Raw genomic sequence first — 27,022 nt, 5'->3', positions numbered from 1 at the left:
TGTATGTAAGTCGGAAGCGCCGGGAACGAAAAAAGAATATTATGGAGTGGTTGCATCGATTGACGACGGTTGCCGAAAGCCGGCTTAAGCACGATGAAATTTCTGCTGATTGGAAATCCTGTCATTCAATAGCCCGCACATATATTTTCCTCGGTCGGTCGGCATAGCGATGCACTTACGTAAAGAATGATTGTGAAGGAGAAGAACACGCGAGCGCGGTGGGAAAACTTGACGAGTAGAAATCGCGTTTGCTCACGGAAAATGGAAATTCTTTTCTTAACCGCATTAGTCGACGCTCCAATGCTTTTTTCCTACGATAATCTTTCCACGTTCGACGCGAATAAATTCGTTCAAAGGCTTTTATCATTTTCAACATTTTGTAATATCGACGTGACGCGATTTATTTCCGTCGCGATACGTATGTAGAAACGAGACAGCCGCTACCACGAAAATCATAGCTTCGAGAAACTTGGAGGAATCGACTACGTCGGATGCCGGCTGATCGGCGACGCGTTATCCATTACCGTGATAACAGCCAGAGATCCGGAAACTGCCATAACGTCAAGGATAATGATAAACTCTCTCGGCGAGAAACAAATGACGTACTAACTGCATATTAACCGAACTGCCTAAATTGTCTGTGAAGCTCGTCTATGATCCGCCCGTTCAATGATCTGCACCGCGCAATTCACTGCCGTTTCACGGACTGGACTAAATTTTCTCGACCGACGCGCCGGGCACGTAATCACCTTGTCTTCCCTGATGGATTAGGATACTCGTCGATGGAAACAATTATTGACAGCATGCCGGTTGACCGGGATTACCCGAAATCGCCCAATTAGCATCCCTTTGCACTATTCGCGTCGACTCGGCGGAATCAAACTAATTATTTTATCATCGTGCGCAAATTCAAGGAAAAAAAAATGTCGATTTTCACACAAATGGCGAATAAGAAAATGATATTCTGCCGTAATCTTACATAAAAGCTTCATTCGCCATGGTCAAAGTCTCGGAAACGCGGACACGGTACACTCTCTTTGGTGAATAAAAATATTACCTCGGCGCAATGTTCTTTTCGAAAGAGCGCGATTCTTTCCAGTCTCCGTCCGTCAGATTTCAAAGTTCTTCGCTGCGCTTCGGTAGTCGTATATTTCACGAGACGCTTCGTGCGTATATATACGTATTCATGGAGCAATGTTTCTTGCGAGCAAGAAAGTTGGACGGTAAGTTAGCACGCTGTCGCGCGTTATTCATTACCTTTGTTCCTTCCGCGCGATCGTATCCCGGACAATTGTGAAAAAAAAAATACGTCCCGCGGAACCCAAGATCAACCAAACTCACTCGTCGGTGTTATGATATTCTTAAAGTTGAACGTTTAGATGAGACTGACTTTTGTGGCGATTATTCTCAACGATGTACTTCACGAGTTAATATATTGGTAGTTTTTAACACCGTTAAATAAATTTCTCATTTTTAATTATGTGTAATATAATATCAAGTAATCAATAATTATAAATAAAAGGTAATTTTTGGAAATACATATATAACTACATATATGTATCAACATAATACGGTAGCGCCGGAAATATGCAGTAGCAATTATAATTAGCGTAGCAACCAATATTACAGAATCGAGATACACCGAAATACGTCGAAAATAGCACATGAAGATAGAACATGCAAGATAACAAATATAACATAACGTATCTTCCCCACAAAATATATTCTGAAAATATGTTTCGTGACACACGTGGAGCGTCATTTTCTGTGAACGCTACTCATATAGCGTATCGCTTTCCCTCGGCAGAGAACGGAAATCCGCGGGGCGAATTAAGAGGATCAAGATAACGAGAGAGTAAGAAGATCCTCTCAATTTTCCGTAACAAGCGCCCATCCAAAGGCTCTCTCATAAAAAAGGGATACGTCTCATCCGTGTTATATGCGCATAAAGGAAAGCGTACATTATGCGTGAATCTTTATATTCGGCGAATGTAAAACTTTTGTAGAGGACGATATTTATGTGTGCGTGTACGTCGTGTGTGCGAATTACGTAGGAGACTAACAATCCGTTTTTACGCGTTCAACAGCTGAGCTTGTTATCGAGAACTAATTCGATTGCGGGATAAAACTTGAACGCGATCGACGATTACCGAAAGCCTCGGTCTTCTCACGAGCGAGCATTTTCTCAGCTGGAGTTGATTTGTAGGACAATATTTTTCCCAGACTAAAAGATAACACATAAACGCGAACGTGCTGTGGTATTCTTTGGAGCTGTCTTCAAGTTGTGCTTGTCTTTTTTTCTTCATTTTTCCTTCATCCATCCTCGCTCTTCTCACCGACTTTCTTTTCTATCCGGGCTTCTTCCGCGCTTCGGGTAGCACGTGACCTCTTTCCCAGATAAAACAATGTTTCTCCACTCTCGGAGGACAGAAAGAGATCTCTATTCACTCTATTCACCCAGTAGATAAGTCGTTTTTTGTCCACAGATGGATAGAAAATTCACACTACCTAAAATGATTGATTTGTTGTGATTCTTGGCTTGGCCTTTGAATATCGTCAAAAGAGCTATTTTGTAAGATTCCTTTATCAATTACAGAACTACTTTATACCAGAAAGCTTATTCAAATTCTAAATATTCTTTTTTATCAGACGAAAGAAATATTATTTTAATACGAAACATGATATTGAAAATATTAGAAAAATAAAATAATAGAAATTTTTGTTAAAACATAATACCAAAAATCAAAATACGATTTGCTTTCTTAGGATCTATATATTTTGAATCCAATAAATTATTGTAATTATTTTTAATTATAATAATTTTTTACTATTATGTTAACAAAAGAGCAAGACAATTTTCTTTGAAATTTTCTTTGACATTTGCAATCAACGATCAATAAAAAATAGGCCAGTCAGTAAGGATGGCAGCACAAGACAGGCTTTCATACTGTGCCATCTCTGATAAATTGCAGAAAGCATGACAATTAATTGAAGAAAAATTTGAATTGCATCAAGGCTAAATTTATTATTGAGGATATGGATGGGGAGGAGGAAGAATTTAAGAAGAGATGAAAAAGAAACTGTTATATTTGCTCGCATATATATTTATGTAATAGCTTGACATACGTTAATTAAACAATACGCAATCATTTTTTATTCTCGAGTTTGTTTCCACAAAACAAAAAGAGAGAAATTTTCCGTCTACATTTTTTATAAATGAAATATGTTTTAAGAGAAAAAATATTTAGACGATCAGTTAAAGTAACATTCGTGATCAGAATGCGACGCAATCGATCGACATCTTCTCGGCAACTGTCATCGAGGACACTTGATGAGCATCAGTGAAATTACATCTCTTCAGCTGTAACTTTCTCGGTTTGCGCCGATACGGTATCTGCGGTTGCAGGTTCTCGGATTCCCATCCATTTGCAGCGCTTATTTAATTCTTGTCGATACCTAGACAATACAAAAATTATTAAATTAAAAAAAAAGGGCCAAAGAAATTATTTATTTAGTTGTCATCTATTTGAGACACTCTATTTTGATTATCGAAATTAACAGCTGCTCGGAAATTGCGGTTAGAAATAACAAAATGTTAGAGACATATGGATGCCTCACCTAGGATGATTAATTGCATATATCCATGGATCGATACATGATACCGTCTTGGCAAATATGGCTGGCAACATAGTCGAGAGTGGAGTAAGCATTTCGCTATAATATACGTAAAGCATGATTAATGTCAAAACAGAAAAAATATTTTTTGAATCGAAGAATAATTTTGGAAATGGACCATCTTACCGATTTCCATAGGCTCCCGTTAAAGCGACAACCGCGTACGGTGTCCACGCGAGTACGAAGAGGAAGAAAATCGTAAAAGCGGCTTTTGTGATTCTCATCTCGACGCTCCTCTCTTTGTCTTGGTTTGATACGAGCGACTTGACGTTCATCTTCTTGGCCTGTGCACGCAATACGCCGGTAAAAATGGAATCCTCCACAAATTGCATACTTTATCGCGACATCAAAGAAAAAGATTACAATGCACAAAGTTGTTGCTTACTTGGTCGCGGAGCATTTTCTCGTGAGTACGAATAGACTTCAACAATTGTGAGTAAAAATAAATAATCATCAGCATAGGCAGGACGTACGCCCAGAAAAATATCGATATCACAAAAGTCCTCGTGTCCTCGTTGTCCGTAAGATAATCAAAACTGCACGTGGTGAGGAAACCCTCTGAAAATTGTACGATTCACTGAATATTTTTCTAAGTAAAATATTTCATGTTTCTAGAAAAGAGAGAGAGAGATAATAGTAAAATCATCTCAAAACACATCTATCTTATATATATATATATATATATATATGTAACTTCAAGTGCAGCCCATTGTTGTTATCGGTTATAAATTGCCTAATTACAGATTCCGAGAAATGTTTGTAGTGGATTGTAAAATCTTTTGTTTTATTTCCCAATCTATTATCATTGAAACAATCGTTTATGATTATTGCGCAATGCACAAATCTGATTAGAACGAACAATCTGATGAGAATATACTAAATTTTAACAAACATGTAGCTATTTTTTCGTAATTGTCTAGTAATAATCAATAAAAATTGTGAAAGCTCGACCATGCCGACCTGTATCGATCGAAGGCGATCGCCGCATTGGTGATTGCTTGTCCTATTCCGGAAATTGCGCCACACAAAGCATACACGTCACATCCAGTCTTCCAACCAATTGTTCGTTCCAAGAAGCTGTTTATAATTAACATAGGCATTTCTGTTGCCATCAGAAGATCGAATATGGCCAAATTCAAAATGAATATGTTTGATGATAATATATGAAATAAAAATATAGAGAGATTAATCACTCGGAATTAAAATATGGAGATTATGCGAAAATTAAATATTTTATTATATTTTTTTGGATAATAGAAAGGATACTATTTGTTTACCTGCCACATATCGACCCCACAATCCTGTCATAGGCATTATCGAGAAAGGCAGTGCCCAGATCCACGTAAGGAGAACTACCACCATAGCTTGCTTTCCGTTTAGTCTACCGTGAATATGGCCAAATTCAAAATGAATATGTTTGATGGCGTTCTCAATGGTTTCGATCTAGAAATTAATATATAGAAACAAATATATTTATACATTGTGCATTATATTAAATTTTAGATAAAGTTATTTTTTGAGTAAAAATAGAACGGGGAATGCGATAGTATTTCCCGTCGTACGATAAGAACTTCGCGGATTGTGCCAAAACGATTCAGCCTCATGTATAGAGATGGCGGCAGCACCACCATATTGTCGTTTACAATATTAATCGATAAATTTAAAAAATAATCTAGTGTCGAATTTAAAAAACACAGAAAATTTTCAAATAATTCTATATATATTTTTATACTAACTATTAAAATTATATACAATTATCTTATTTAGGTACGTAATAAAACACACTTATAAATCGTAAAATATATATTTTACGATTAGATATGTTGCAGTTAAGAGAATTTAATTTATAATTATCCGATATATTTTTAAAGCATGTATTTGCAAGGCATTCATATCTAATCATAAAATATTTATTTTGCGATTAGATATATATGTGCTTTGCTAATACATGCTTTAAAAATGTATCGGATAGTTTTAAGTTAAATTCTTTTAAATTGCACAATTTTTGCTCATAATTTTTTAAATTTTCGACGCTTATAATTAGCTTTTTTTGAATTGTCAAATTTAAATAACATTTTCAAATTATTATGGAATAAAATTTCTTAAACAATGCAAACTTACGTGCTGAAAATCCAAATGACGATGCCATTCCCGACGGTAGAGAGAATTAAGAGCAGGAGGTAAATAAGCGCAAGGCCGACATGCCATAGTCTTCCGGGCGCGAGAAATGCGCGCCAATGTGGATGCACGAGGTCTGCGTGCTCGGCAGGAAAATTCCATCCTAGAAATCGTTCTTGCAGAGGCTGTACATCTCTGTTATTCAAAAATACACGGGCTAATCAATATTTGATTATCGAGTTATTGAAATTTGCGAAACTGTTCGAGCGTAATAAATAAAGCTTCTGCGATACACAGATTCAATAACGAGGGCTTATTGTTCATTTAAATTCAGTGGATCTGATTCTCTCAGAATTTTAATCTGAGGTTTAATCATCGGCATGATTAATATTGAATACCGAAATATTATCTCGTAAAATTGTCTATAAATCAGAATCGACATTGAATTTAGCGTAGAATCTATCATTATAAGATTATACCATTGAATTGTTTAGGATACTTAAAAACTTGCTTTTAGATAAAAAAACATGATCACTTACGCAACGATAGCAGACGAACACAATGATTGTTTCTTGTAATGTTTGATTAAACTGCGATAGAACAAAATCCCGAATTCTTATCTCAAGAAATTAAACAAACAGCCAAGAATTTCCATAAGACTTATATGAGGGTAATTTCTGTCGCTTCCTTCGTGACCGACATTATTACTCCGTCACGACATCGCAAATGTAAAGCAGGTTGTAGGACAAATAGCTTTCGCGTCAACGATAAGAGTTGCGACTTTCCCGAATAAGACGACCCGCAAATTCACTATATCGATCGCAGTACGATGCAACACAAACGTGATCCATTTACGCGCGGCAAATTTGTTCATTCCGACGATAAAATCGCCATCGATACGACCGAGAGAACATAACATCACGAGAAGTTGACGTATCGAACACGAAGGAACTCAAACAATATAATCGCATATAGCTGAGATTTATATCAGGACGAATAATATCGCGGAATTTTGCGTCCGCGTGCAGTCGATATTATATATTATTACCGCCTGCATTGTTATTTTTGTTGTACCGTTGCTGCCGGCAGCTATATGGAGAAAAAAAGATTCGCATTCATCGCGAGGAAAATGATGCGCTTTCACGTGCGGCCAACATTAATAATGATGAAAGCTAAGCAAAGCGTCGTTGTGCATGTGGCGGTGGATTAATTCCGGCCGCGCGCTAATTGGAATGTCGAGTAATTATTAGTTCGATCTATCGAGAGATCGAGGTAGCGGCGTGATACTATAATGCGCGCACGATTTGATAATCGCCTCCACTATCATATCGCGATCTTATCCGTAAATAAAACGCATTTGTTGCGAATACGTATACACGCGCTTGCCGGGAACTTTCGTGCCTCTCGCTCGCACCGTCTTTATCTGTGATTCGATCTATCCTCTCTCGTGACGTCAGTATTATCCACTTTACAGCCGCCATAGAATGTGGAATGATTATGAGGGGAATGATACGGTGAATGATACGGTGAAAGATGGTACGACGTTACACCTACCCGACTCTGCTAGCGAAAGCCAATGGTTCGGCTACGATACCACTAACGTTATGCATCAACATCCTTCGATGCGAGTCGAGTCGTGAGCTGACAAGTACGAGCTGACGGTCGATGCACCGTTTAACGCACCCCAGATAAAGCTCGACTAGTTCTCCGAGTTAGCTCGCGAACTCGTACAGACGAATACGGCGGATGCGTTGGACGACGTTGATTTCTCTCTTTTCTCTTTCCGCCTGATTGACTGTCAGTGCTGGACACGGACGACGAGTTCCTGGAGTTCTGTACACTTTAAAGCTGTAATAGCCGCGAGAGGTTCCTAGATTGAAGTGAGACGCGGCGCGAAGGGATGGGGGCCCGTTCCGCAACTCACTTGTCTGGCCGCGTTGTTATCGCTCCCTTTTATACGTCCACGACATTTCGGATCGAGGATGGCGTGCCGGTTGAGAGCTTAATTCGATTTGCGATTTACTGAATGCGAGAAACCTTTTGCTAGGACGCGAAGCTTGTCCGACACGCAAGCGACCGATCCTCGCCGCGCGATTTCTTTTTATGTATCATAATCTCTATTCAAGGTAATCGCGATTATTAGATTCGTTGTTTTGTGCGACGTCAGCATTAAAATACACGCTCGTGAAAAGTCTAACTTAATAAACTTATCGGCAAAAACCAGCTGGGTAACACTTTATACATGATTGCGATCCCTGTCGCAGTTAAGAGACGCGAGGTAAATTAATTTCCGTACCGGAGAGACCTCCCGTGAAGCTAAGTACGTTCATTGCGTATTTATCCTCTGACTAGGCAATATAACGTCGGCTACAAATATCCATTTCCGACAGAATGGAACGTGTTAAGTGGCGAACGCAGGTTGTTATGACAAAAAAAAAAGAGAGAGAGAGAGAGAGAGAAAGAGAGAGACCAGCGCCTCAAGCCGAGTTGAAAAAAATCGATTTCCGATATAATAAAATGCAATTTACAAGAGCGCGACCATCCGTTCCGAGTTAATTAAATTTCCGATGTAGATCCTAATCGGTATTTTATTTTGCCTTATTGCGATACATCCGCCACCGATAACTGTATAACTCGTAAAACGCAACGCCGCGACAGAATCGACGCGAAAATTCGAACGAGCGAGTGCGTTTCCCGTTATACCGCGAGTTCGCAGTTAGCCGCAGAGATTTTTCACTCTCGCGGTTACCATGTCGGCGATATACGCGGGGAAATTCATCTCGAAGAGTGCAACCCGGTATACCGTGCAAGCGACGTGTCTCGCGTTTCCATGGCTGTCCCCGTTCGCGACCGCAGCCTTCACGCATCCACTGGATTAAATCATAAAATTGTCCCGGAACGTTTGCGAAATTGCGCTGATTTACGAGCGACACCGCGACTCGTGTTACTCTCCTCTCTCGCGCAGGTGGCATCCGTAGCTGTTATCCATCTATTCGTTGGCAATCGTTGGCGACTTCGCTCCGGCTCTCTCGCAAGATGAACTATCTGCTTTTCATCGGCGATCTCGATAAAGATGGTTCAAACGGGAAAAACACCCATCATCGGAAAAAAATACACGACGTAACAGGGCGAGGGAGTAAAATGAAATCAGAATTTAATAGTCACTATATATGTGAATGCAATGAAAAATTTAGTAATAATAAATCGTATTCTGTGTTGTAGTTGCATTATTTAATTTTTATCAAAAGTTGCTTTTAAATTGTTTTTTTTTGCATGGAAGTAATATTCGATAAATGTAAGATTTGCTTGAACTAGGGGAAAAAAAAAATGCGAATGCATCATCGTCGAATCTCATTGAGGAATAAAATATAATCGAGAGAATTTGAAGCATCGTTCTCTAGTATGAAGGGAGTGAACGCGGTGGTGCTTTTGCACGATATATTTACGGCTATATTTACGAGCTACATTCGCCCATGTAATTCACGCGACTTATGAAGCGCCGCTACCATTGTCCGTGATGGAAATTCAGCGGAAAAATTGAATGACAAACAATGGACCTAGTCTGGTCAGATTATGACAACAATGTGAGTGCAGCGAGCGACGCAGCGACGGACGATTGTCTGCGTTGCAGTTTGCGCTTCTATTTCGCCTTTCATACACGTCGTATGTACATTCTCGCATTTTCATGTATACTTTCGCGGTTTGTCATTTCTCGATTTTAGACATCCATCGTCAATACATTGATCCATCGACAAGAGCGCGTGTCGTAATTAAAGTAAAACTATATCGAATTCATAAAGCCACAGATAATCGATTTCAAATATTACTTACTGACTTGAGCATTACTATACCTGCCACCGTATAGCCACGATATCTCTCGCTTACATCTATTTACTGCCTTGGTCGACGCCTTCCTCTTTTTCATACATTCGTCGGCCAATATTCGATTGCCAGCCGATACAAATAGAGATCGATCATGGCTCTGGTTACGAGCCAACGAGACATGTGCCAATAGAACCATTTGATTGGACAAAACTGTAACCCGTCTTTTTAGGTGATATAACATTGCATTCTATACGTATTTTTTTGTTCCGACGATTCGATAAGCCACATTGACGACATTCGATCTAGTGTTTGAGAGAACGGAATTTTGTGATTTTTCAAACGATACAAAAGCCCGACATGAAAGGAATAAATTGAGTATCAATGATAAAAGCACGTTTATATATTTATTATTAAAATATTGTAACCGAACGTATAGATGCTGCTGCATTAAAGTACATTTACTTCGTTAGGTCGTGTGTTTATCATGACCCAAGTGGCAAGACTTGTCACATATTCTCCTTGCAACACACACGAGACCTTAAACTGTTGCCTAGTTTGCGCGGATCTGGGTCGTTTCCGGCATAGAGCGGGATAGGAATAGGATATTGATCGGTGTCATAAATATAGGAAACTAAAGTATTAACGGCCAAGACTCGTGGGATAAACTGTATCTTACCTCGTTTACCTTCGACCTTTCATTTCAGAACGTCTTTATCGTTGCCTCGTCAGAGCGCGTTGATTCTCACTCCCCCGTATATAGGATCTTTAACCGGTAATACTCTCATAATCGAGTCACCGGGGGGACGTACAAAGAAATGCAGATTGAAGAGAGGGATTAACGAGGATTAACGCTAATTGTGCGGTCGACGACGACTACTTCTCGTTCTTGCCGTTCTCGCGACGGCAATTCACCGAAACAAGCGAATGCAAGTGAGGATAACCCCATAGTTCTTCTTTTCCAACGATCGTTCAATCTTGAGAACTTGAGATGATTCTCAATGCAACACGATTGGAGGTTGACACTTTTTTCAAAGTCAAGAGCCATCGGTATTATTCAAATTGTCTCATCAAAGTCAGTCACGCTGCGTCGTCGTTACGCGTGATCAATTCAGCGCCGTTTTTAATCAAAGTTCGCTTTTACAACAAGGGGATTATAACGCGATCAATCGAGGGGGAATCACCATCGGGTGCGCGCGCGACTGATCGATTTTTGGGAAGACGAGATGTTTGAAGTGGTTGGCATAAAGAGTATTTGTAATACATGAGTGGCTAATTTTCTTAATTTAACAAACGACGCGGTAACAATTTTTTCGGTTTATCAGCATAACAGAGTACTTTAACGAAATTCCCGACTTTTTCTTTTGCTTTTTAGCCGCTTATGATATGCAGCGGTCGTTATACGCTTTTATGTTGCGATTATTTTTACGCGAGAAGAGAGAGAAAAGCTATATACAAAGATATAGTGTCGCTGAAAATAAAGCGCATTATATGCATCTCTCGTGAGGATATTTCTACGCGCGAATACGCTTGCATTCATCTCGACGCTCGATTAAAAGAAAACTCATCCTCCCGCTTCGCATTTTAGGAAAGTTGGCCCGTACGAGAGAAAGGCAAACACAAAAAACCGGCGGTGACTGATGGTAAAGTAGTCATTATCGAAATGGAAAAAATACTGCAAAGAGCGATGCATAGTCGTTCGATACTTTACGATGGACGCAAATTTTTACCGCCGATTGTGCAGAAAGTACACATTGTGTACGCGGTCGAGTGATTACGGCTGATTGCACGCGGCGAGTAGAAATCTATCGATTGTTGGGAACCACAATTTCCAAAAGCGTAATATCATCCATCGTTCAAAATAAGCGTATTGCACGATATCGCAAGACGAAATGCGCTTGAATGGTGTGAGAGAGAGAGAGAGAGAGAGAGAGAGAGAGAGAGAGAAACATGCATGAATGTGTATTGAAGGTATAACGTTTCTATAAGGAGATTACTTATACTTATATACAGTTTGTCGGTGCAAATTCTCTATTTTACGATGATGACAAAACTCTTTTGTATAACCATGTATTTCAGAAATACAATAAATAATAAAAAGTAGAAAAAAGAATTACACAACAATGTATTACAGAAATCATAAATTGCGCGATAATTTGATAATCGTAAGACTTTTATAAATTCTTTCCAATATCTGAATGTATCCATATCTCTCTTGTTATCATTACAAGTTGTCTCGGGAACAGTAGGGCGTTTCCCTTTTCTTCGGCAACGTACAATTCCCGATGGAAACACAAACGGCCGCGGCAATTCGATCTTGACGTTCGTTGCGGTCGATGCAACTGTAAGCGCAAATGTTCTCAAAGCGACAGATCCGACAACTAGAAACGAAGCGCACAGCCGAAGCGCGGATCGATTTGATCGAACGACTTTGACTCGGCCTGCTCGAAGCAGCCAGCCGGATGATGCTGAATAAAGTGGAAATGGATTATCTTGGTCGGCCTCTGCGCAGCGCAATCGCGGCTCGTTGCACCGCGAACATGATTAACGCGTTAACATTGCGTCGCTCATTATAGTTCTGATAATCGCAAATTCATTAACTATGCATTATTATTTTCTCAGAATCCAGCGAAATTGCTAGAACAATCAATATGGAGGTTGTTGGCGCATCGTTATCATACAAATATAAGTCTTGCTCGTTATACATATATTATTTCTATTTGTAATCACTTTCACTCTATTTTAAAATATACATAAATAATAAATATACATATTTTTTATAATTAAAATTACCAATAGCATTTAATACTTTTTATCTTGTTGAGATAAAATTGTTATAAGATTATTATTACAAAAATTTGTATATATATTGAAAATATATTGCGATTACATTGGAAATAAATGTCCCACAAAAAACAACTGGTCTATTTGTTTCGGACATCGAAATAAAAATATACAAGAATTTCGCTGTGGAAACGCAAAGAAGTAAACTGAAACTAACGGTTTAGACGAGGCACGTATACGGCAATTGAGGTAACGTCTCATTTGTTCCTTCAACCTATTCCCTCCTTTGTCAGTGACGTCCCAGAGCGTGTTAGCACTGACAAAGAGTCCGTGACCTGTCAGTAGGATAACGTCAATTTCGCGAAATTCTTCGGAAAAATCACCATAATTTCGAGAATTGTCTTTTGATGTTCGAGATAAAAGCCCCGCGATGCTGAATGCTTTAACCTCCTACGCGCGAGTCTTCGCCTTTTCTTTTATTCAACACGTCTTTCTTGTTGTTCGTAGCTGTTTTGTGAACAAAAAAATCGAAAAGTTCTGAAAGATACAATGAAACGAGAGTTTCACGAAAATCCGTCATTGCGTTTCAGTGAAGACGATAATCTCCCCTTCCCTACCGAATTTTCGATTAGCAAACCGTGTAACGGTTGAGATCGTCGTACTTTGACGAGTTTCGCGATTAGTTCCCAAGGCAATTCATTAATACGTTTAACACATGATTAGTATGCCATTTCGCAGCCAATCTTATTGAAAATTATAGTAGTTACACGCGTTGATTAGGACTTTATTCTCTCTTAATATTTTATAAATTTGTTAATTATATATTTAAAACAAAAGAGAAATCATTCTGTCAGAGTGACTTATATACCTTGTAAAAGAACATCAAAGAGAGAACAAGTAGACAGAAATTACAAGTGGCAATGGCAATAACTGCGCAGGCGCACGGTCTTTCCTATTTAAGCTTAAAATAGAACAGTGCAATAACAAAAGCTGGTACGCGCACAATGTGTGTCTGAGTTTGCTCGGGAAGGAAGGAAGGCTCGTGCTGCGAATACGCTTTTGGTACTCGCTTGCAATTCGCCTTGTGAACGAAGGCGAACATATATCGCCGACACCGAAGCAAAACGGGGCTTAATTTAGCCCCGAGCATCATGCTCATTCGAGCATTCGCGTCGCGTCGCGCCGAGCCGAGCCGAGCCGCGCTGAGCGGAGCGATGCCGCGCGGGCGGCGACTGGTTCGTACGGGACAGTTGGTTGAAACGCTCCGGGGGATTCGTCATCTTTTGTCTTAGCACAATAGCGACCGCGGCACAAAAGTGACTAAGTGCCCGTAATACTCGCCATTATATGTCCCCTTATTCCCGCACACCCTTTCTGTTTCTCTCGTCTGATCCCCGCGCCCGCTTGTCTTTCACCCTCCCTCTTTCTCGGTTCTCTATATGCACGGACTCTTGGCGCACCTTCGACGAATCTAATGCGGGGTGATATAATATGAGTAGCTGGCGAACAACGCGTTGTGTTGTGCGGGAAACAACGTTGCCACGCTGGTAGCTACGTGCGCCGTCGCGTGATTTCGCGCGATACGTCTCATCCCATACTATCGAACGCCGCTGGCAGGAATCATTAATTTGTGCTACTGGCCCCTCTTAATATCATATCGGGCTTACGAATCGTTTGTGATATCTATCGACCTTGAAATTTTCGGAGGCATCGTTGTATGCGCGTGATCCGGTCCACTTATATAAGCCAATTCATTGTCAATTTGCCATTTTGTTTTACATTTTAGTCGACAGATCTCTTACTATGTTTTTATATATTTCAAGCATACTTTGGATGATTTATAAATTGCAATAAAAGATAAGATATAATTTTATTTATAATTCTACGTGCTTTGGATATAATAAATAGCATTAAAAAAGAATAAAAACAGATATATATTCAGAATACATGGCACGTAAAATTATAAAAAAATTAAAGTCTGTGGCTATGTATATGTGTGTGTATGTGTATTGAATGAATTTCTCTTTCATAAATTATAAATGGCCTAAAATGGACTTTAATCGATGAATTATGATGAAACGATAAAATTATTAAATGAATTGATAATGTGTGTGTGAATTTTCCAAAAATATTATCAAAATGATGAGTTATGTGATAATATTATAGAAATAATTATATATATATATATATATTGCTGAACAAGAGTATATAAATAGATATTTATTTTGACACTTCGGTACAATTGTTCTCTCTCAGAGAATCAATTGTTAGATTATAAAAAAAGAGAAAAATACGACCACAGATTGTCCAATTTTTATCGTCGTTCAGCACGTTCCTCGTGGATTGCAATCAGTCCGTGTTGGGAAAACGTACGAGCGCCAACGAGAGCATCGGCGATCCCGCGGCGCCATTCTCGCGATATTAATGGGTCGCCGTTTCTCGTTGAGCGGGTACGGTGCACGTTTAGTTAGCACCCGCGATGGCAATTTGTAAGGACGTCGGTGGTTTTCACGACGGGAAGCGGACGCGGACGCGCGCGCGCCAGCGCAAAATTGATATAACCGGGCACCGCAATGCTCGAACAACCGTGATGTATAGCCAACATCTGGAGACTCTTCGGGCCACGTGACACGCTATATAGGATACCCGCACGGCTTTCGGGGAAATTAAAAATCCGGTTGAATCGATACTGAATCGCATGATGGCCGACGAGAGTAAAGAGGCGCCGCTTGACAGAGAGAAGATTAGTTAGTCATTTGTTTCTATTCATATTTACTTAAATTGTAACCGTTTTTATCAAGAACCTCGCAATTAGTCCAAAATATCTAATATATCTCAATTTTTTTATTTATAGGAATATAAAGATAACAGTATTAGAATAGTAATCAAAAAAATTTTTTTTATCGTCCACACGATTATTGTAACTTGATTGGTTTTTTGTTAATTGTTGTAAAACTAAAGAAACTTATATTAAAGTACTTACATGATAATATATACAGTAATTATATGCAATGATAAAGCAATTAGCATTTTTAAAATAATATAACTTTACAACCCTTACAAATTTTTACAATTTCTACAAAAAATATAGATTTTGAAAAATAGATTCTACAAAAATTAATTTTACAAAAGAAAGATTTGGTATATACAATATAATATTCTATTTTTAACGGCGGTATAACTACTTATCTTTAATATAATTATCATTAAACTCTTAATCAATAACTTTGTAGGAAAATGAAAGATGATAGCGATTTTACTGAGCAATGAATATTTTGAGGAAATTCTCGACTAGCATTCTGTTAGCACAGAATTTCTAATGTGTTGATGTAAACACAGACTTTAATATGTATGAGGAATCTAAATGTATGCTATCGCGTTTACTAGCTATGATATAAATGAATAGCCAACAACTATGCTAAACTTTTAATATTAAAATGTAGTCTAAAAAAAGGAAATAAAATGACTATAAAAATGTATCCGATAGGTCTTTAGTTGATATCAGTTTCACGTATGAGCAATAGGCTATAAGCAAATTTCATAGAAATTTAAAAATATTTTTGATTCTCAAAATATATAAAAGAAATAATAAATTTATATAAAATACTCCGCGTGGAAATTAAACTTTCTTTTAACTACGGATTGAAAATAAAGAAATTTTTGTGTAGAGTAAACTTTTCTGCTTTATATTTTAGTATTAATTATGGAAATGTACAATGTAGTTTTATTCTTTATATAGCTTCTTTCTCTCTCTCTCTCTCTCTCAGGTAGACATTTTTAAACAAAATCTTAATAAAGTTTAATTATTGAGATGTCTTCATAAAAATTAAAACATTACAGAAAACGTTGTATCAAATTTTCAATAAAAATTATTAATTTAAAATTCTGCAATGGAAAAGAAGTATAATTAATCTAGAACAATTTGTATAATTAATATATTCGTGAAAAGACTTTAAAGATATATATGTATACACACATATACATACACGCGCGCACATTACAAAATCGTTTTATAAAAATATTTGTAAATGAAGACAGCGATTTTTCTCTAAGATCACACACACATACAAATGTTTTTTATTTTTTTAATAATTTTTATCTCAGAACTTTTTTGTTCTGCCATCTTTTCATCGCGCTTTATACAAATTCTAAGTATTAAATACGTTCAATTGACAATGAAACATGAACTAAGGTCGTTGTTTCATAAAAATTTCACTTTGTTTAATTTGAACGTACCTAATATATACACAAAAATGAAAAAATTATATTGATTACTGGAAATAAGCGCATCTAAAAATATTCGACTTCGTAATAAGATTAACGAACGCTTCGAGAATAACATCGAGCTAAATAGCGCTTCCACGTCGCTTCTTTCAACATTAGATATTCTTGCTATTCTTTACGTTCTTCTCTTTTCTTTTCTCTCCGTATTATTTTGCCGTACTGCTTTTTAACGATTTCAATTGAAATATATTCTTAGCCCGTGCTATCGAAGTTTGGTCGACTCGTGACCGCAGCTAACCGCGTTTCAACCTACCGTTCGACCGCTCTTTTAAAATCCAGCCGCCGACTGTTTTTTTCCTCCCAACTGTGCTTAGTTTCTACGTCACGTCACTTAACTTCCGGGGACGAGTCGTTGAATTATCCGTCGGTACGTGCTTGACTCGATTAAATCTTAATACCGATCGCGAACAGTGTCTACAATCTCTGTATATGCGTTAAAATTACTTACCGTTAGAATCTTGAACAAACTTTTGATTTTCCAATACGCAACCAAATTTTTATTTTATCTAATTATAGAAGTTCGAAATTCCTAAACAATAAATAGAATATAAAATTCGTGTAATTCGTGTATAATTCTTGTATAATCCTTATATTTTACTAAGGATCAGTAGGAATAAAATTTTGATAATTAATTCTTAATTAGTAGAAATTTATTTTTCAAAGCAATGACTCTCTAATCTTTGAAATCAAGATTTGGTTATAATTCCATTTCTATTCGTATTTATTCATTTTTTGCCTCGGAAGGTTAAAAAAGCGAAAGAATCAAGTCATTGTTTGAATCGTTAATTTGCAGCTCACGCCAAGACTTTTATTTCAACTGAAGAGGTTAAATATTTCCTGATGCGAACTCAACCGGCACAAACCGTGTACCCAGGAAGAATAATTAAATTCCTGCTCTGCAATCAATTTTTTGTGGATGTAGAAAGAAAGGAACGTTACCAAGGTAGCGATGTTTAAAAGTTGGTCTATTAAATTGCGTTTTGTCTATATGTCATACAATGTGAACATATTAAGTAAAATGAAATGTTGAATAGGACGCGGCGAAACAAAATAATCCTTTCTTGTCGACGAACGATCGATTGGACTTGGGTAATAATGTTGCGAAATGAATTGCAGAAACACCGTTCTAATGATATCCTGAATCATTTAAAAGCTTTCTCGTCGGTATGGCTTATCGATTTCTTTTAACCGAACCGAAGTAACGTAACACGAGAAGAAAAAGGAGAGAAGGAACGAAAGGAATAGAGAGCGAAAGGACGCTAAATACTCGATTGTAGATCAGGCCTATTAATCCTCGATCTGTCTGATACTATGACATGAATTATGCATCTCTCCGGCAGACGCATTGATTTTTCTGTTAGGCAAGAAAATATTATTCGAATAATTCAAGTTAATGAGTCGAGTGTGGGAGTCTCGGGTTCGAGCCATTTTCCATGTGGAACAGTTAACATTTGTTTCTCGGTCACTACCGAGACATATTCTTCCGATACCATTTTTATTCTTTAATATTCGAAATGACCGATGCGTGCCGGCAGTGCGGAAAAGAATAGCGCTATTAACAAATTGGAAATTTCGATCCGCAGTCTCATTTACTGCATTCGCTAATTTTGCAAAATATGTTCGAGTTAAGCCGCTGCGGATTTTTCGGTCTCATTCTCTCATCGTCTACCAGCAAATTCTAAATTTTAGAAATGTTACATTGAACCTGCGGCCAGAATATTTTTTGATCTTTTGTACAGTGACTTTGCCATTGCAATGAAACATTATTCAAATCATAGAAGTACAAAGAGATAAAAGAAATTAAAATAACGTAATATTTTTCAATTATATTATACTATATTACGTCGTATTATATAATATATTACATTATATATTACATATAAATGTATGAAAAAGTATGATGTTCAATGAAATCTTTTTTTTTAAGTGACGTAAAATTTTATCAATAAATCCGTGAATTAAAGAACATACACATGTGAGAAACCTAATTTAGGACATGCCGTGTGTATTAACGTTAACATCACGTATCACGATCCAATAGTACTGATATATTCGAAATACGTATGCGTAAACGAAGCAATCTCTTCCGAAGTTTCAGAAGCTCGTAGATATTCCATTCATGCTAACTTATTCCTGACTTCGAGTTACATCGTGTTAAATCTCGAAACAAAGGCACGATATCCCACGATCGGCGTATTCGCGCGACTCAAGATCCGTCGCGTTGTCCTCTCGAATATACAAGTGCCTCATTGTAAAACGTCTGAGTAAAGTATAATGGGAAAAAACGTGGCTCCCCGGTAGACAGAAAGTTGCCAAAGAATCAGGAGACAGGGAGAAGGAAGAGTCGAGTGCGACGGACGGGGCCCGGAGGGGTCCGGAATAAATCGAGAACCACCGAGAAAGCTTCCGCGTATCGAGTATCCTCGATAAATCGAGCCCCGTAGGGGTTTCCAGGAGATTAACGGAGAAGTTTGTCTTTGTGGCGGAATGTGCAAGATGCCGTGAGAACACTTTTCTCTAATTCGATGGGAAGTCCCGTCGCACAGACTCGCCGGCCGATTTCCGACGGGATGTACCTAACGGCGGATCTTGGTCAGCCGACTCCCGATTCATCGCCGAACTGTCATCCAAGTTCGATAACGATTATTCCGGAATCATTCGCAGCGACGACCGTTTTTTATTTGATCGATAAAATCCGCGAATATTCTATCGAATTTGCACGAATAAAAAATTGATTCCAATGATTTATTGAACTGTGGAGCGTTAAAAGTTAACAAATAGATTCGAAACGTCATATGCAACGTGCCATTCTGTCCTTAAGTGAACAATTTGATTCCACAGATTATTACCAGTCCGAATTCTTTATTTGCAACGATCGCGACGCGACTCGTCGTGTGTTATGCGGACGGAAATACCTAAAGAACACGCGATCCAGCACGTTTTGAGACAAAGATGCGAGCGCAAACATGTACCTATATACACTCTATATACATAGCACATGTTCCCCGTTAGATCTTAGTCTGAACGCGTTTCGTGCAGTTTCTCATCCAGTTTGTCCTAGGATACGAGTCTCGCGGGTGCTCACGGCAACGTCGGAGTTTCCGAAACTGTGTCGCGCATACAAGCACGCGCGTTGAACCTCGAAACCTCATGCAACCCTTTATTTTTAGTCTCACATGTCACACTCTTCTTTTAGATTACCATTTATCACATTATTATTATTTAAACTGTTTCTGTTTTAATTGTCAAGATTGTTATTACTTGAACTGCTATTGTATAAATTATTACTATTCCAATTATTAGAAATTATTAGAAATTGAAATTATCAAATTTATTTTATGCGTATATTATAATAATTATGAAACGCGAAGGATGTTATTACACATTTTTTTTCATCACCGTTTTTTGGTGATCGTTTTTTTTTCCTTTTTTTTTTTTTTTTAAACGGAAATCCTTTCTATTTCTACTTGCATTTCCACGCCATTTGCATTTTTCATAAGTCCGTGCTTGACCACCGCCGTAATTCAGTATTTAAACTTCCGTAGAGAGGGTGCGAAACATAACTCGCTGGACATACATGAGGAAACGGAAGAGATGCGAGAATACGAAAGATAAATAAATGTGTGCTAGAACAAGAGATAGAAAGGAATAGAGTGGAATAGAATAGAATAGCGAGTGATGAGGGATGTAGAGAGGAGAGAAGATGCGGATGAGCCGTCAGGCGGAAGGGTAAAAGAGTACTTGTACAAAGGCCAAAACTACGTTACGATGGGTTGAACGATACTCGGCGGAGGTGTAAACGGCATAGCAAAAGAGAAAGGATATGGAATAGCGTGGAAATGAAAGAGACGCGGATGAAAGCGCACAGCGAGAGAACGAAGTGCGAGAGGTGGGGTTAGACGGACGCGATTTGTGCAAGAGGATTAAGGACCGGAGGGAGGTCGCGAGAACTGGTCGCCGTAATAAATAATAAACCGAGGTAACAAAACGCGTAAAACAAACACAATTAAAGCTGGTTAATTTGTAAGTTTTAATAAACAACCGTGCCAACTGGGTCGGCGCTCTCGGAAAATGAGAGAAAAGTGCGAGGAAGAAAGAGAAAGCGAGACGTATTTCCGTGAGGAGTTTATACGCAGGACAAGGCTGAGAGACAAAGACAAGGATACATCTAGATTGCGCGTCCTAGTGCGACGGAGGGGATAGGGAGGAGATGGATATACAGTGTAGTCGTCCGCAAATCATTTGCATAATTGATTAAAGACTCGTACTATCCGAGTGTGTTGCTTGCGTTTCAGTGGAACGCGCTATATATAAGCTATTAAGGGGGGTTGAGAGGGTTGCGCAATGATACATTAAGATGGCGTCACAACGTTTCTCGTCCTACAGCTATATTGCGATAAGTGCTTCATACGAGCGAGAATTTCACAAGCATAATTTGTGTAAGTTTGTTAATGAACGCTCGTAAGATACATTGACTGCGTTTCGACTGCGCTTCTACTATTTGCAGAGTACATCTTAAGTACGCGATTACTAGAATTTATGGATGAAGCGAGGAAAAGTTTGCGAGGCGACTAGCTACGTTTCCTCTTTGTCCATCCGCCCTTTCTCCATTTTTATTAAATCTTCTGCTCTTTATCTCTTTCACCTCCTGGTTTGTCTACCTTCCGGCTTACCCGACTTTTTATTTTAATTCTCAACGACACTGCCTTGTTGAGTTTTATTAGATCGTACTTTAAAATACTCGTCTTTATTTCACTTTATTTTAGCTGCGTTCGAAAACGTTTGACGTTTCGAGCTACCTTCCGGCTTACCCGACTTTTTATTTTAATTCTCAACGACACTGCCTTGTTGAGTTTTATTAGATCGTACTTTAAAATACTCGTCTTTATTTCACTTTATTTTAGCTGCGTTCGAAAGTTATCTTTCGAAAGTTATCTTTCGTGCGGATATGAATGCGCCTTTAGATCATAGGTTTACTCACGCGCCAACATATCGTAGACGAGTGTAGAGAAACGAGGATTTTCGTTGTGTATATGAAGTTACCGAAACTTTACCGCTTGGCTTACCCTCATACTTTTTCGATCTCTCACTTCTCTCACTCTCTCTCTCTCTCTCTTTCTCTTGTTGGCTTTCGTTGCATCACTGCTATTTCATCATGTAACTTTCTCAATCTTGCGAATAAAGTAGCCGTCAAATTGTCAGGCTTAATTTTGTAGTTTGATCATGAAATTTTTGAACGCGAAACAAGACCGAGATAATCGAATAATATACATCGCCATTAAGTGCAAAATTCTTTGTTTAAAAAATTGGCTAACACTGTATAAAATCATTAAGCAAAGAGAAGACATTGTAGGGGATTTTAAATACATCGTTCGCTAGATTGCTCGGCTCTTCGTGCTCTACGTACTTGGTATGCCACAATAGCGGAACAAGGGAGGGAGAAAGAGAGAGAAACGGTCGAGTGAAATTCGCGAAAACGCCAGGCGAATTGGAGAATCCGCTTATCGAGGGGACAAAGTCGTGCTTTCACATCTCCCTTTCTTTCTTTCCTCCTGTGCGCTCTTTTCTCGGTGACTAAACTGCCGGAAGGTGCACCGCGACCGTGGACCGCACTTAATTTCGTAGCGACGCCATGGTCCTCAGTGCGTGCAGGATACGAGAGGAAAAAAGTTTTGTTTTCCCCATCCACTGGCTCTACTTCAAAAATATTCCTAATTACATATTTTCTTCATGACGCACAAATTTATTATTTCCGCTACGTTGCCCAGGGAAGAGGGATGCAATCAGCGAGAATGCTTCTCGAGACATATTTGTATGGCGGAATATTTGTGGTGGTTTTTTGCCGAGGTTCAAAATACTTCAGACTCTAAAAAAACGTAAGGATTTGAACTTTCTCTCTTTCTCTCTCTGGAAATCTTTAAGATAAAGGAGAAAGACATTATAAAAAATGCTTCTTCTTATTTCCCTACCTTATTTTTGAAAAATAGATAGATTTACTGAAAAAGAGTGATTTTGTATAAGCATGAAATGTACGTGTGGTTGCTTTCTTTATATATATTTCGATATAGATAAAGTATATTTTCGAAGAAACCAGGAGATAGTTCTTTTCGCTCGGGAAATGGAAAAGATCTTGCGAAATGGGTGGCCTTTCGGACTCAAGATGAAGAACATAAAAACACATTCAAAAGAGATGACTTTTTTTCAAATGAATCGAAAATTCCGTTGCAAAGGAACCGGCGCTTCATGCGTAATTTAAGCATGGTCCGAAAACATATATGTTTTAAAAACATTTTATTTGTATTTGAAAAATAAAGAGATCATGCGACGAAATTTGAGACGACACTCGTTCTAAAAGTATCACTCGGAAAATTTCATATGGCCATTTGATCCGCGAGACAGATATGTATTTCTACCCGGTCGACACACTTTAAAACATCTCTCGCAACCTAAAAAAATAAAAAATATATATAAATCGCCTCTCTGAACTTCCATGAATATGCAGTCTTGATCGACCTTGCACGGTTTATTCATCCAGATAGCCGGGCTCAGGAACAAAGTACGTGCGTGTACATTGGGATACTCGGCGGAAACGTGCCGGGAAATATGCATGCACGGATCCGACCTCTTCGCAGTGCATGCAAAGATGCCGCGGCTCGATAAAAAGTGCATCTTTGGCTTCTCCCGAAGGACCGCGATGCCGTTGTCTTCGCATTTTTCCGTTATTTTCCACACTATTCTCGCGTTTGCGGTAAAAAGTCGTGGTATGAAGAGACCTCGCGCGCGGCGCTATAAATATAAGTTACAGTAAATATTTGCTTTACGAATTATTCCCTGCTACCACATACCACTGTTCAAGTATAATATATCTCCGTGAGAATTTATAGATTACTGAGAATGTTCATTACAACGCGGATTGCAGCGCAAATGCAATATATTATCGTTTTTGAAACTTATTGCTTGCGTTCTCTTTGTGAATACACACACAATATCTATAATATCAACAATGTCTAAAATCTAGGAACGCTCTACAATCCCGATAAAGATCTCTCTCTTATACCCTCTCTCTCTCTCTCTCCCTCTCTCAAAGAAATTTAAAAGATTATTTTGCTCTTTGTTTTAATCTTTAGTTAATATTGATTTCTTTTTTTTGTGCTTTCTTTATAGAAAAAAAACGTTTTAGTTGTTCTTATTTATTTTTTTCTTCTTTTATTTCGGCTTCATGAAACGCCACAGGAAACGTGAATTCTGCACCACTGCTTACTCATATTCATAATCGCAATCCCACATAAAAATTAGCATGAAATCTCTCTCCATTGCGTAATCACGGAGTTTGTTTGTCCAGATTACCAACAGAGTAGGTGAGAATTGTGAGGGCGGAAATGCAAGCGAGCAGCGCTCGTAACTCCGATGTATGCAACATATGCAGAGATCGTCTCTCGCAATTATCTCGGACGATAGTCTACGAATCGGCCACTTGTTGACAAACATGATCGGCACTTTTATAAATTAATTCTGCGCGATGTGTTCATCTTTGGATCTCAATTAATCGACGCTAGAAATGTTCGATACTACACATGCGAGGTCGCAAATCACAAGCGGTATCATGTCTAATTATGCTATCGTTTCTATTTTCTATTTGCCTCGCAAGAAATTCGATTACTATTTATTAACAATGACAAATCGATTTATAGGCCTAAACAACCGACCGCTTTTTCTCGACGTAACTTTTTTCGAATCCACAAAAATCATTAAAAAAATCATATTCAATTTTTTTATTTGATAGCAATGAATTACAAATATGAAATCAGCACTCGAATATGAAAGAATCTAATTTTCAAAATTCTTGTAAAAATTTTTCTTAATTATTAGGAACAATTAAAAATCTTTTGCAATTACAAATTTTTTACTTTTTTAGAGGTTTCAAAATGAGTTCAATTTTGCTCTCTAAAAATATGTCAATCTGTCACTATTTCTCGAAGATTGAAAATTATAGTGCACAAAGATACTATCATACATGTTTCTTTTCATACGACTGATTTTTTCTTTTTAAGATATATTGCAATAAAAAGTAGATACCGGTTGTGGTTACCGACGACAGCTCGTTTCTCGAACTTTCTCTCGTGTGAAAGGGAGCGAGCTGTTTTTATGGAAGAAAACATAAAACTGGTAGATCGAGCTGCCACGTAGAGAAATATGTGGTTTGCCCGTGCATCATATGGAGATATGTTCTGTATCACCAAAGCACGTTATTCTCCCGGCAATGATGTACGTTTTGCAGTCGACGACCTAGAAATCATAACCCACTATGTGTGATTTTGCGCGGAAACGCGCGTCATATCGCAAATCGGAAAAAAATATTTCTGTTTATTATTGCTACCAAGTACCAAGTTTATAACTATGTTTACGATGAGATGGACAACGCGGCGTGATGTATAAACTAGATTTCAATATCTCTTCTGATATCGTATGCATATAACAATATGCGCGAATTAAATCACGTTTATCCTTTTGTTATATTGAATTTAACTAATTGAAAAAGCAAGAAAGAGGCATGTCTTTTTTGCAAATTTGACTTGTCGCGAAACAAAATCTTCGACGTTACTGTTCTACGTCATGTAGAAAAATGATTTGCGATAACATAATCATATGTATGTTAATCCCGATGTTTCGAGCATTTTAGTTATTTTTCTTTCGTTGCCATCTCGAGTCGTATCGTCCGCGGTAGTCTCGGAAAGTCTCGAGAAAATTACGGCCTCGATAAATATTAACTCGTTGTAGCCGGGATCTATCCCGGAGTTGCGTGTTTCCGTCTCTGTTTTATTCCAGCCCGCTCCTTTTCCGCTCCTTTTGCCATCTCTTTTCAATGGTTGCCGCCGTTTGAATTCGAGACGGATCGCTCCGAAGGCGACAGAGAGAACGAACCTGCAACGTGCTGGTGATCTGTGAAACTGTGACGAGCTGGAAAAGGGATGGTCAATACTATCTTCTTGCAGAACGCTCCTGTTTATTCGAGTTAAGTAGTACGAGTCTGTGTAGAGGCGGACTTGTAGAGGAACATCGAAGATTGGCTACTATTACTCGTTGATCGAGTATTTGTCAAATACAAAAATTGTGTGAACTCTGCACAATTAAACGGTTAACTATCATTAATTAATCGAAGACACGAGTCGGCAAAAGTGAAACCGATATGATTATGCTATCTCTTCTTTTCTTTGCTTGCAATAATTAATATTACATGGATTTATTGCATTGATTGATATATTGATATTGTGTGTGTGAATGGAATATATTCTTTAATTTGATATTATTTTTAAGTGTAAAGTTTCTATGTATTCCCCGCGCTTCTATTCTATTTGTTAGCTATTTTTTTCTTATCAGAATATAAAATAGCTTTATGGCTCTCTCTCTCTCTCTCTCTCTCTCTCGTAAATCTCTTTGGCCTTTGACATTAATTATTTCGTGAATTATATTATAATCGCAATACATGTTATATTTTTTGATATATTTATTTTTGACAATCAAAGTTTTATAATAATAATTTTTTTATCCCTTTTCGCGTCAATTATCAAGGCGTCCTAATTCGGAATCACGGAACTGTTTGCCGTAAATTTGCGAGTTATCGGGAAACTTTGCATAATTGCAAAGTAGTTAGTTTTGTTCTCGCATCAGTTTGTGCGCGAAGTAAGAAATTGGCGCAACGGCATTCAACCGTGAGTGCCGATTCTCGAATGCGCGCAAATCAAAGATTCAATTGGTTCTCCTCGATCTTGGAGGTCGCGTAAACCGATTACTTATTCATTGCTGCGTTAATAGCCGTGCAATTACGGCATAAATTATTTGGTTTTTACGAGCTGTCAAAGTAAAACGCTCCCGATTATACCGAAATGTCGACGAAAGAGGAACGACCGAGTGCGAGTTTGCTCCTGTGTGGTGGAATAAGTATTACAAAGGGCAGCTTAGTAAGCGGAAACAGATTCCTATAAAACGTGATCATTTTGTGCAAAAGAGATAAGGTTTATCTTGCAACAAGTAATTTATTATTTTATTTATTTTTCTCAGCATCGACGTTTTATAAAGATGTTAACGATACAAATAAAATTAAGATATATAAAACGTAGATATATACGATAGTACTTATATATATATATATATTTATCCTAATTAATCATTACGACTTTAGAGGGATACTAATGCAGCAGAATAGTTGTATAGCAAATTATGCACGCAACATTATTATAATGAAAAATACAAATTTGAGCAATGTAGAGATTTACTTAAAAAGAAAGGATTATATATGCATCAGTTCTCTTCTATCTTAGCATTAACCTAGCGGCTTGAT

General features: G+C 38.0%; 1 protein-coding gene across 1 annotated transcript; it reads right to left on the bottom strand.

The window, feature by feature from the left end:
- Positions 1 to 3,030: 3,030 nt before the first annotated feature.
- Positions 3,031 to 7,661, bottom strand: LOC115233487 (opsin, blue-sensitive-like). The gene is given in 8 exon segments (XM_029803965.1): positions 3,031 to 3,456; positions 3,619 to 3,714; positions 3,802 to 3,959; positions 4,061 to 4,242; positions 4,538 to 4,823; positions 5,091 to 5,118; positions 5,797 to 5,988; positions 7,348 to 7,661. Coding segments are annotated over 8 exon segments (1,113 nt in total). The 5' UTR covers positions 7,410 to 7,661; the 3' UTR covers positions 3,031 to 3,347.
- Between the last annotated feature and the right edge of the window lie 19,361 nt (positions 7,662 to 27,022).

Source organism: Formica exsecta, unplaced genomic scaffold (genome assembly GCF_003651465.1).
Source record: "Formica exsecta isolate Colony F162 unplaced genomic scaffold, ASM365146v1 scaffold105, whole genome shotgun sequence".
In the NCBI taxonomy this organism is placed as follows: domain Eukaryota; kingdom Metazoa; phylum Arthropoda; class Insecta; order Hymenoptera; family Formicidae; genus Formica; species Formica exsecta.
Note: the sequence above shows the minus strand (reverse complement) of the source record. Positions and strands in the feature narration are given on the sequence as shown.